Source organism: Sceloporus occidentalis, unplaced genomic scaffold (assembly GCF_023333645.1).
Source record: "Sceloporus occidentalis isolate IW3139 unplaced genomic scaffold, rSceOcc1.0.p SCAF_53, whole genome shotgun sequence".
Taxonomy (NCBI): Eukaryota; Metazoa; Chordata; class Lepidosauria; order Squamata; family Phrynosomatidae; genus Sceloporus; species Sceloporus occidentalis.
In genome coordinates, this window is record NW_028317033.1 from 4,375,729 (window position 1) to 4,387,804 (window position 12,076).

The 12,076-nt window shown below is 42.6% G+C and overlaps 2 protein-coding genes across 2 annotated transcripts in view; one reads left to right on the forward strand and one right to left on the reverse strand.

Annotated features, from left to right (window-relative positions):
- Positions 1-9,582, reverse strand: part of LOC149288245 (GRB10-interacting GYF protein 2-like) — a 33,916-nt gene extending 24,334 nt beyond the window's left edge. Inside the window, exons 1-6 of the mRNA XM_089491989.1 lie at positions 9,542-9,582; positions 8,810-8,939; positions 8,394-8,489; positions 7,924-8,044; positions 5,463-5,571; positions 4,746-4,786 (exon numbers count right to left, since the gene is read on the reverse strand). Of these exons, the coding sequence (XP_089348115.1) occupies positions 4,746-4,786; positions 5,463-5,571; positions 7,924-8,044; positions 8,394-8,489; positions 8,810-8,939; positions 9,542-9,582 (538 nt within the window). The remainder of the gene's footprint in view (positions 1-4,745; positions 4,787-5,462; positions 5,572-7,923; positions 8,045-8,393; positions 8,490-8,809; positions 8,940-9,541) is intronic.
- Positions 1,026-3,388, forward strand: LOC149288246 (inward rectifier potassium channel 13-like). The gene is made up of 3 exons (XM_089492105.1): positions 1,026-1,056; positions 2,100-2,591; positions 2,757-3,388. The coding sequence occupies exons 1-3, from the start codon at positions 1,026-1,028 to the stop codon at positions 3,386-3,388; spliced, it is 1,155 nt and encodes a 384-aa protein (XP_089348231.1).
- Positions 9,583-12,076: the final 2,494 nt, after the last annotated feature.

Here is a 12,076-nt window from a genome sequence, read left to right on the forward strand (position 1 = left end):
CGCTTAACCCCTGTGATGCTAGATTAAGATCTTCCCCCCTAAAGCAAATGCACTATGTTTATTCATGTGTGTGTGACGGCCCTGGTGGGCCATCAGACATGTCATTAGGTCAGGTGTGATAACATTGGTATTAATGGGAGCTTAACATCCGCAGGAGTACGTACAGGCAGCCAGAAAGATTGTTCTAGGTTTAGTGAAACAAGCAATAATGTTGCATTATATCAATGATATGGTTACTAATTTAGCCACTGTAAATGTCAAAGTTTCTTTAAATCCATTTGAACTACTTACACAATATTCTCTAAACGTGAACTAGTATGAGATACTGGCGGCTTATCCATCATGCGTACGGTCACAAAGACACGCAAAAAAAACTTTGGGTACGGTGAAATGAAAAGGTATGCGCGAGGCTTTGGGACGCACCCAGAAGCTGCAGAGACCCCCATGTACCAATGTTTGAGCCGTTTTCAAGTATAAGGCATTATAGAATAAGCTAGCTCTGGGGAGAAGAGAAAAAAAAAAGGAAAGTAAGGTTTGTTTGTATTCCATAATCTCCTCCGTCGGGAGAAGGATTGTGAGCACAGCATGAGAGAATGGCGTACTTATTCTAACTTGTCACACTGTGACAAGAATGTCATTAATACACACTAATGGCCGGAGCCTGCAGGGAGCTGACAGGGTAAGCGGTAAGAGGCAGAAAGGTTGGTGTCAGGTCCAGGTGAAACCTACCTGCCCTCCCATGCATCCCAGAGCAAACAAAGCCTGGATATTTTCCCGCAGCGGGGTATGTCACATGAGCATCATGATGTGTGCGTCTGAAAGCAGCTTACCCCCGAGCGTGAAATTATAACACAAACACTTTTCCTCCCCAGCACATACCCCTCCCTTTGGGTCTGGCAAGAGCTCAGAACACTGGGGTTAGCTAGGCACAGGCCCCTGCTTGCCTTAAGGGAATAAAGCCAGAGACAGCTCAGGTGCCGAAGGTGGGGGGAGGGGAGCGGCTGGGATAAAGGGAAATCGTGGAGATGAGTGAAAATGAGGGCGGCTGTAACTCGGGTAAAGAGTAAGGCCGCTGAAGTAGAAGTTATGAGTATGCAATTGATGTGTGGTGTCACGCACTCTGTTCATTTTGGCCGGCAAACAGGCGACATAGTAAGCAAACAAGAAAAAAGCTCGCCGAGAAGGGAAGAAGCGTCTCTCTGCCAAAGCCGCTGAGCACATTATCCCATCACACCGGATGTTTGTGGGAGGACCACAGTGACAGGTGGCACACGTGGAGCATCAGGTCTCTGACAAGCTGAAAAGTAAGTAAAAAAACGGGCACCTCAGTGGACTTTCCACACCTGGAATGCCATGTTTTCTTCTTGTTCTTCCGGAATGATTGCTCGCTATAAACGTAGGACGACCTATCCGCTCTCTTCATTGTGACAGCATGTCGTATGTTAAATAACACTCTCCCGCACTCTCTGCCCCTCGCTGCTAACTTTACATTCTCCGAAGCCATCCGTTCTCTGCAGGGATCACAGAGGGTTCTGTATTTTCTTCTAATGGTGCAATCACACCATAGAATGCTAGCTTTACGCTCTATCCTGAGAACGTATCATGCTAATAAACATCCTTTTTATCTGTACTTCTCTTACCAGCTCACTTCATGACCATGACAGATGTAGAGCATATTTTTAATCTAGTGTACAATCATTAAAATAAGATGTCACCACAGCTGCTTATCTATAGTGTGTCACTGTTTGTGAACATAATTATTTTAATACAGCCTGAGTGACACACTATAGATAGATAAGCTGCTGCGGTGACAAGTTTTTTTTGTTTTTTTTTTAAAATGATTTTACACTAAATAAAAAAATATATATATTCTACTACATGTGACAAGCTATTTCATGCATATTCCTGATTGTAGCAGTGTGGCTGCTCACTATATCTGTGAATAAAGCACAAAAAAAGTTTCATTCTCACCCTAACCACCATTGATAGACTCACAGTCCATTAGTTAACATAACTGAAAAATAAAAACACCACCCCTTTCGTTGTGAAGATGAACGCATGTTATACATAGTTTGATGTGACTTTTCCTTTTCTCACAGTGGTGCTGCAGGTCGGCACAGACGGGGAGGAGGAACCTCATAATAGGTCCCCAAAATGCACCTTACTCAACTCTTGTTCTCACCGGCTGGTGACCAAAGATGGACATAGCACCACAACGGCTGTCGGAATGCAAGGCCAAGGCTTGTCCTACCTGCGTGATATCTGGGGGTTGTTACTGGACATGCGCTGGCGTTGGATGATGCTGGCATTTTCTGCCTCCTTCCTGGCCCACTGGCTTCTCTTTGCTGTGTTTTGGTACCTCCTGGCAGGGATGAATGGGGACCTGGCACTGGATCACGATGCCCCTCCAGAGAACCACACTATTTGTGTTAAATACATCACTAGCTTCACTGCCGCATTTTCATTTTCCCTGGAGACGCAGCTCACCATTGGATATGGCACCATGTTCCCCAGTGCGGATTGCCCAAGTGGCATTGCACTGCTGGCAATACAGATGCTTCTGGGATTAATGCTTGAAGCCTTCATTACAGGTCAGAGCCAATTCCATTCTTGCTTGCAAATTGTTATGGGGAACGTGTGGGTTAGCGTGACCAAGTACACTGAGTTAAAGTCAACAAGTTAAAAAATAGGGGGGGGTGGTAAGGTATTCTGTTGTATTCTCATTGATACTTATTACAAAACTATATATTCCACAGGTGTGTTTGTAGCAAAAATTGCACGTCCTAAGAATCGATCCCCCTCAATACTGTTCTCAAAGCTGGCAGTGGTGGGAAGTCCAGAAGGCAAGCCATGTCTTATGTTCCAGGTGGCCAATACACGGCCAAGTCCATTAACCATGGTGAGAGTGAGTGGAATCCTCTACCAAGAGAGGGGTGATGGGCAAATCCAGCAGACTAGCGTGGACTTTTCACTGGATAGTCAAAACAGCGGGGTAGAGTGCCCCTTTTTCTCCTTCCCACTTACTTACAATCATAGCCTATCTTCAGGAAGTCCCTTGGCAACCCTACTTCAGCGAGAGACATTACCCAACTCTGCTCACTTGGAGTTAGTCGTCTGCTTATCAGCTACTCAGGAATCATCAGGGGAAATCTGTCAGAGTCGTACGTCCTATCTGCCCAGCGAGATCCTCCAAGGCCATCGATTTGCACCCTGCCTAATGAGACAGGCTGAAGGAGGATATCGCATCTGCATGGAATCATTTGGACGGCCGCTCCCGGAGCTACCCCAAGCGTCACACAGACATTCGTACAGAACTGAACTGGAAGTCTGTGCTAATGGGCAAAGAGCGGCCACCTTCCAAATCTGCGAGACTGGCCTGGGGGAGTAATAGCCTGCCACTACATTGCTGTCCTTCCCCTTTCAGCCATCCTCACTTTAATAACCAAGCTGACCCTTCTCCAAAGGATTTTCACACTGGAAATGAGGGTGGTGTTAAGGCTCCAAAGACTGTTCTGTGATCATTTACTGCAGGACTACATGCACTGTATGGCCTTTGCTGCAGGAGGGGCCTATAGGGCATTGCCCAGCCGACATGTACAACAACGTGAACAATACAGCATCGCTCGGAGGAGTGAGAGCACTCCAGAGAGAAGGACAGAGTAGGTTTTAAGGGGCAAAATGTTGTGCAAAAACTGTGGACATGCTCATACAATAACATATATATATGTATGCATTTGTAAAGCAGGCAACTGTGCATAAAGGCAACACGTGCAAATGAAACAATGGACATTTGAGAAGCTAAACCTCGCTGTTCTATACGGTTGGCTTATTCTAGCAGATTGTCCTTTTAAAGTGGAGCACACTATACTCTACCAAGGAGCAATACAACACCCAAGACGTAGAGGTGCCCAAAGCTGTACATATCCAACGGGAAAACTAAAACCGTTCTTTTACATACATAAGTTTAATACACATGCAAAATATGCTAAAGCACATGCATTCCCTTTAATCTTTTGTTGAATCTGGCTGTGTTCTTAGTAGAATTGCTGTACTAACCCTTAACAATTCCCAGCTAGCGGATTACCAGAGAAGAGCAGAAAGAGAGAGGCTTGTTGGCAGAGCAGGAAGAAGCCGAGGGATGGCAGGGAGGCCGGCCCCGTAACATTCATTGCATATACTTCTGACAATAAACCTGAATAAACTGTGCGCTTCCAGCTGATTCCCTGGTGCTGATCAATGTGTCTGAGCACAAAACTACACAGACTCTGGGACCAGTGTTACAATTACAGATGCCCACTAAACCAGTACAGCCACCATAATACACAGAATATCATAAGCACGTTGTACATGGAGACAAAATCAAACAGTCTGCTATACGATAGCAGAATATTCACTTACAACCATACCATGCAATCAATAACATCAAAGCAGACAAAAAGTAAACCGCGTCTTTAGTGAATGGAAAGCTTATATGTGGTAATGCTTTATTATGTAAAATAACACTTACTGGTGTATATTGCAGTCCTTGCCCCCCCCCTCCCCTGAGATGTCCTTTACTATTCACGCTTTAAATTCACAACACCTTCTGGCCCAGAGGGCTAACCTCCAGCCTTCCAATCATCCTCACTCTTCCCAGTGTTTGATGTTGCATCCAGGGCAATATGCAATGAATGCAATCAGGTTTCACACCAACTCTTCATTCACTCACTTAAAATATAAATCTAAAACATTTATTTTTTGTCTACCTTGTTCCTTTCGTGCTGGTTTTTCAAACCGCCTGTCACCCCTGGAAAGGTAGAAAATACGAAAACAAAATGAGAAAGGGTTCAGTGTATACCCTAGCTACTTTGAGTAATCTACCACCAGAAAGCAAAAAAACATCTCAACAGCTATAGTTTTAGATGCAAAGTACAAATTTTCCTGAGGGGGTGATCGATACACGGAACAGCCTGTGAGCAGAAGTAGTAGATCTGAATATGGTAAAGAAATTGCATGGCGCAGGTATACAGTTATCCTGAACCCAAGACTTTACAGTATACAGAATACATACGTGTCAAACAGAAACATACATCGGTATCGTGAGTTTGCACTATTGCTTAGAACATTTGAGTTGGGTCACATCAGCACACCAGGACAAATGGTGCCATCCCTCCTACTAACAGCCCCACTTAAAACATGTAACGTCAAAGTGCCAAGTCCTACCTCCACTAGTGCATTCAAAGCCACTTACATCAGCGGTGTGCACAGTAACATCGTGACATCATACTTTACTGAGCAAACCCCCCCTGAATCCTACAAACATTGAAAACCTCATTCAGATATTTTCTTCCTTACAAAGTCTTTGATTTAAGGATCCAGACAGCACATCCAATAGATCCTCATCTATTCTTGGACAATCATTAACGATGTAAGTTTTCCAAGCACGGCAAGCCATGTTATCCAGCAATCCTCCACACACTCACCTTTCTTCCCAACTCTGTGACCGGTGCATTTCACGGGCCCCTCGGCCAAATCCACTCTCAACTTCATCAAAACTTCTTTGGTAGAAACCACCCTCGCCTCTGCCTCTGCCTTTAGGAACACAAAAAAACAGGTTAAACACATGAAAAGTGCTAAAGGATCCTTTACCCTCACCAAAGGTGTGTTAACATAGAATACAATATTCTATTCTACGACATAAGAGGTTAAGCGTTTTGCATTGATTTTAGAAGGAGTCTACACACATGAACCACACAGCTAATGTGCTGTACACGGTGCGGACAGCGTAAAACTTCCAACATGAGACAGGAACAGAATAAGAACGGTACGCAGTACGATGATGGCGTAGACTTTAGAAACAGACAAACATTAAGGGACGCATCACAAAAAAACAACCACCGGTAACGGGGAAAGCAGGATAAACGTATAGACAACAATGTGTGACAAAATGCCCACAGAAGGGTTATTGAATCGGATCGCCATCAAGTACTAGAACGGTTGTGGGTTTGTATTCCCAACTTGCAGAAATGGTCACAGGGATATCAGGAGCCGCGTGTAAACATTTAAACACGGTTTTCCCCGTAGATTGGAAGAGACAATCCGGCAGATCTAATAATTTCATCATGTCATTAGAGGCTTAACTTAACATTCAGCAGGCATTTAAATTCCCCCTTAACCAACTAGATGTTTGCAGCAGCCGTTTCTCTGGACGTGTACTCTGTGCTGGACTTCGGAGCAATAAAAAGAATGATGACGCTCTATAAATACAAATACAAATAATGTACTTCGCACAGACAAAAATAACTGTTTGGCATCACTAAATTCATCTGTTAAAATGATCTGTACTAAAGCAGTAATGGTTTGGGAGGCACGTCGCCGATACTTCAGTAATGCAGATCCCTGTAAAACGTGCAGAAACTACTGTGCTGAACACTCATTATATCCCAGGGTAATGGAGAAAAACTGAAAAGTCACCAGATCCGGCAACGGTATACAAAAAATAAAAAACCCACAAAATCACAACACATTATGACTATTACGTTAAACGGATGGAAATATTAGGAAATGTATCTACACGCCACATTTTTTCGTGGAACAAGAACAGTGCCACTCAGTGGAGACTTAACTAAATGCCACAAAGTGACTGATTCTACCTACAAAAAAATGACTAAAAACATAGCTAAAGGTGTACTTTAACAGAAATTAAACAAATACATTTACTAGCATGCTGTAGGTGGGAATCGTGGCTTGGGGCTGGTAACACAAGGTTCCTATATACACACACACACACACCATCCGTGCTACTCATATAAAAACATTTTTTGTAATTGTAATGTTATCGAATATATAATAAATGAGGTCCATGTCCACCTTTAGAAAGTAATTGACAGCAAGAAAGATTTTCACTGAATAAGACAGCCCGCCAAGCCGCCCATACAGACGGCACAAACTGTTCCCCGCGGCTGTGCTGCTACTTATCTGCCGTTTGCCAGAAACGATTGACTAATTTCAGGGGCTTACATCACAAACTGCCTAGGAATGTTGTCACTTTGTAATCAGCTTTATAAAGATGTAAACCATTGCCCATAATTCTGGGTAACTCTGAGCTATTTAAAGGGAAAATATCACGACGATGAAAACTGATTTTAATGCAAGAACAAGCCGCATAATCTAAAATAATGCAAGTATTTGACAAGCTTTGGCTCGGCCTCCACGGAAGTTCTTATACATGCTCTAGCACCAAAGCGATCTACTGCTTTGTGATTATAAACAACACAAATCCAAGATGCTTGGATGAATGGGTTATGGAAAAAGGGCATAAGTGCACATCCGTGCTTTCAAAACAATGTCGCCACAACGAGAATAGCTCTGAGCATCCACTGCTGATGGATAATAGGCACCCACCAGATTAGGTCACCGTTTTAGGATCAGTGAGACCGTTAAATCATTGATCAACTGAATAGAATCTTTTAAAATAAAAATAAGCCACTCAGATCACTTATAAGTGACAAGCGTAGAATAATGACATTGATCGGTGAATCTGAGCAACAACCAATGACCTCAAATGTCACTAATCAGTGATCAGAATGTAAAAATAATAATCTGCAGTCAGAGTCTGCAAGAACGATGCACGGGGAGCAGGCACAACTGAAATCATGTAGCGGATAGTCTGAGCTGTTCAAGAAGGCTGGGGACAATCTTTAAAACTGCATGACTGGCTCACAACACTAATTATCACAAGATAATAAGGCGCTGGATATCTCCTCCACCACGCGCCTGGGGTAAAGTTGACCGTGTGGGATTCCGGTTCGGAATGCTGATAGGGAGCGTCACATAGAATTTTTTTTCTGGCTCCAGTTTCTTCTGAAGGGACTGGCCTGTCCCCAACATCTTGGAATCCTCCAAACGCGCACAGAATATACAGATCTGTTCTCCTCAACCTACCTCTGCCTCTGGAGGAACTCCGACCTCTAGGCGCCCCTACCACCGTTCCTCCACCTCCGCCGCTGCCTCTCCCCGTGAGTCGCAGCACGGCTGAACTGTTCACAGACATTGAGAAGTTTCTCTGTCGGGGGATAAAGAAATGTAGAAACACCATCAGTTGATCCCCAGTTGTACTAAACTACTATAAAAAAAAAAAAAATTAAATGTACTAGATAGCTGGGTCCTGTACAGAAGATAAGGATGTTACAAAGTACATAACCTGGATTGTGCACGATACTCACAAAATGCATGTTGTAGAAAGTTAACAAAAAAACATAAGTTGACTGTTAAAGTATGTATAAAAAATATTTTTAAGCAACCATCGTACACAGCGTGTAATAGATTATATATAATCTCTGTGCAAAGTATGGTTTTCACGACAATTTTTTTTTTTTTAAGCCAACGGGGCAGCTGCCATATGCAAAACCAACCTGCTCCTCCTCAGTGAACGGGACAAGTGCCAATGGTAGCAGGGGCTCCTCTTTCAAAATTGGCAGGAACTCTTTGTCCATGAGGTCTGAAGGAATCTGGAGAATATATACATCGATTATCCGAGGAATGGAAAACACACTCATTGCACCACAGCGCTACCGAACCCGCTGGCGCTCTTTAAATTAAATTTTCTTTGCAAACCTATAACACAAATGCTATACATAGTTTGACATTCTATCCAACAGATTCCTGGACCATCGTCTTCTATCCAATGCTTCTTAGCCAGCAGACAGGGACATGCCTTAAAACATCACTACCTGGGGGAGGGGGGGGTTCGTGACAATTTCCCCTTCATTTGCAAACGCTGAACTGGTGTGATTTCTAGACAGGCAATAGCGAATGGATGAAATCTCACCTTATTGTCCTTTAGGTAAAGTGCTAACATCTCTTCCCGTCCGTACCGATAATCTGCAAGTTTGTACTTTTGCAATGCTGGGGAGAGGGGTGGGGAAATAACAGAGCCCCCACTAGACAGAGCCCTGAGCCTGTAACAAATGAACATAAAAGTGACACAAACTGCAGTGTATCTTCATAGGTAAGGCAACGCTGTCGTGTAAGTGATACCAGAAACCACATTACCGGAACATGACATTTATATGACTAAATATTTTTCTAAAATTAAAAATTGTATGGTATCGTTAAAGGGGAAAGCCCTTCGTAAAACTATATATTTCTCCTTGAGCACAAAATACAGCACTGAATACAGTGATGGGTTAGCATTGACAAACTTCTGGAGGCTGTCCCTGTCATGTGATATTTTGGGTGACTTTCTCTACTCAGACACCACACTGAGCTGATTCTTTATGGCAGCGCTAGTGAAGTCCCTTCCTACAAGACTTTCATTAGCAGAGAGTCCGGCTGGGTGAGCTTTCTAATGTTTAACACGCTGTCCAATAGAGCAGGCTAAAATAACATACAAGCGGCTAATATTGCCTGTAACTAAAACTGGTTGACTAGAAAAAGATTATACACACACACACATATATATATATATATATATATATACACACACACACACACACAGACACACACACACATACATACATAAAAACTCCATTTAAGAGAATGTGCAAATGTAGCCACCTACCACTCAGGGCCAAAATTCAGTGTTTGAGTCTCGGCAGTCATAATGCCTTCTGTTTCTTCTTGCTTTTATCAAGAGGATGAAAAACTAGACAGAGGAAAGAAAAAAAAAATACATGAGTCGATGAACAGTTATAAGATTGCCAGTAACTCTAAATGCGATTTACCATCCTGTCTCCTCCTCAGAGAAGTGTCCGTATTAAACACACACTCAGCTTCCCTAATCATACGCCTCGCTATAGCTTAGCAGATCAAATCATATGGCTGCAGTGTTTGCGTCGAGGTTAATTGGCCCTGTATATGAGTGATCTCCACCGTGTATTGGGTTTATTGGGTCCACATATAAATCAACAGTAACCAAAAGGCAATAATAATAATAATAATAATAATAGAGAAAGAAATTGCTAAGAGCTTACTGATTTCTCTGATTTACTGCCTTTCGATTTTGGTTGTTTATTATATAGAGATCACTCGTTATGTAATTTAATGTTAACTCTTTATGGCACGTAGGCTTTTTCACATGTTCTGTGACTGTGTGGAATACAATACGGTGGTTTCTTTCCATCTGCTAAATATTGCATTTTTTCGTGCATGCCAGTGCATTTCATTGCACGAAATCTGTGCAGCCATTCTTCCATCGCATGTATCCCCTCCCCAGCTGCCAGCACTGAAAGAAGGGAGCATACTGCAATACACACTCTTGCACATGCTCAGTAGTACTGCCATTCTGGCCAATGGGAGGTGAATTCCTACTGAATTCAATGTGTGAAGCAGCAGCCAATCCCATGCATTGTATGTAAAAGCCGATGCTATTGGCTGAGATTGGCTGCTGGCACCAAGCATGCGCACACACTAATGGTTCTTAGTTGCAGTAGAGGCAGATATGGGAGAAGGAGGCGGCACAATTCTCATTTGTAACCCCAATAACAAAATTATGCATTGGACCCCCCAATTTCTTTGTTGAACGTTTAAAAAGACTCAAGAGGTTAAGAATTTAGGAAGTTAAAGCTTTAGGTTCGCAACCAATGCAGGGCTTAAGCAGACATTAGGCTGGGTCACAGCAAATACTTGCCAAGTAACAATGTACTACTAAATATTATTTAAAAATGCCTAATACCAATTAATACATAAAGTATTAATATCTGCGCTAAACTATCCCAACATCAGATTCTCGCGTTTAAACCCCTGTAACAGTATAAGAAACAGGTCAGACTGGTGCCCGGTGTGCCCCAAACATGTTAAACGATAACATCCACATACATGTTAGTAGGGTACTGATAAACGTCACGCTTGTGTGCCGGGGGGGGGGGGCAGTAAAGCTTTTTTTAAAGCCTTAAGTGACCCAAATGAAGTTGATGTACCTTCTGTACATACACATTCAACATTTACTCGGAACACCCTTTCACCGATAATGCTTTTGGATCCTTGGCCTTGCTGTTCATCCAAAGAAACCAGAAACATTTTATTTGTATTACGATCAATGAATAGAAGGAACAGGTGCATTTCCCATGCAAGTCATTTGAAAGTCACTGGCATTTGTGAGGTCTTACTGCCCCCTACTGCAATAATTTATTATCAACGCGGCACAGAAATCCTTTGGCTGGAATCCCGAGAGTATCGTGGCTCCTTCCTAAAGGGATCCCCATCAAACAGACGTCATTATTATTCCATTCGCAGGAAGCCGATGGGCGGTGTAACCGTGCGATACAATGAGCAGGAAGAGACGCGTCTCAAAGTTATTTAACTTTAACTGCGCGTCAAAGCACTTTCCTAAACACGCAGCACTCGACAGAACATATCTCCGGTTTCTTACCATATATGTATAAGTACAGTCTACACATCTATACAGCCGCTGTAAGCACCCCCGATAACCCACCGACGACGCGACTGAGACAGCCCTACAGTTTGAAACATTTAAGGGAAAAATGTCCTTTAATTTATTTTTTTACCACCATTCTGCCACCAGATATCTACCGCACTCACGCTCTGAAATTTTAACACTTTAAAACCTGAAAGCTGGAATCTACAGGATATTCAATAACATCTATAGAAATGACCACAAAAGCCAGCTGAGAAGGACCAGAGATGGGAAAGAAAAAAAAAAAAAAAAAGTTTTTTCCAAAGCCATTTTTTGTTTTTGGATCTTTTCAGGAAAACCAAGTGTGGAATATCCTCTTTTACAATGATAAATGTTTATTACACGGCATTCAAAGTATATTGCATGAAGACCTTTATGACAGAAGCACAAATAATGCCAGTTACTTCACTTTTTCATTTGTAATTTTAGGTTACCGATTCTCAACACGTCCAGACCTTGTTCCATTTGCAACAAAAAATAAAGTTTTAAAAAAGCAAATTTAGCCGATTTACTGAATAAGCGGTCCTTTTATTTCACGCATGATACTTTTATATACGCTGCATTTCATAGCACTTTTATGAACCGTTTGGTAAGAATTAAAGGGTTGTAATTCTCACGCATCCCATTGGAAGATTGGGGACGTGACATGCATTTAAATGCGTATTCTCAGCCAGCCTCGCT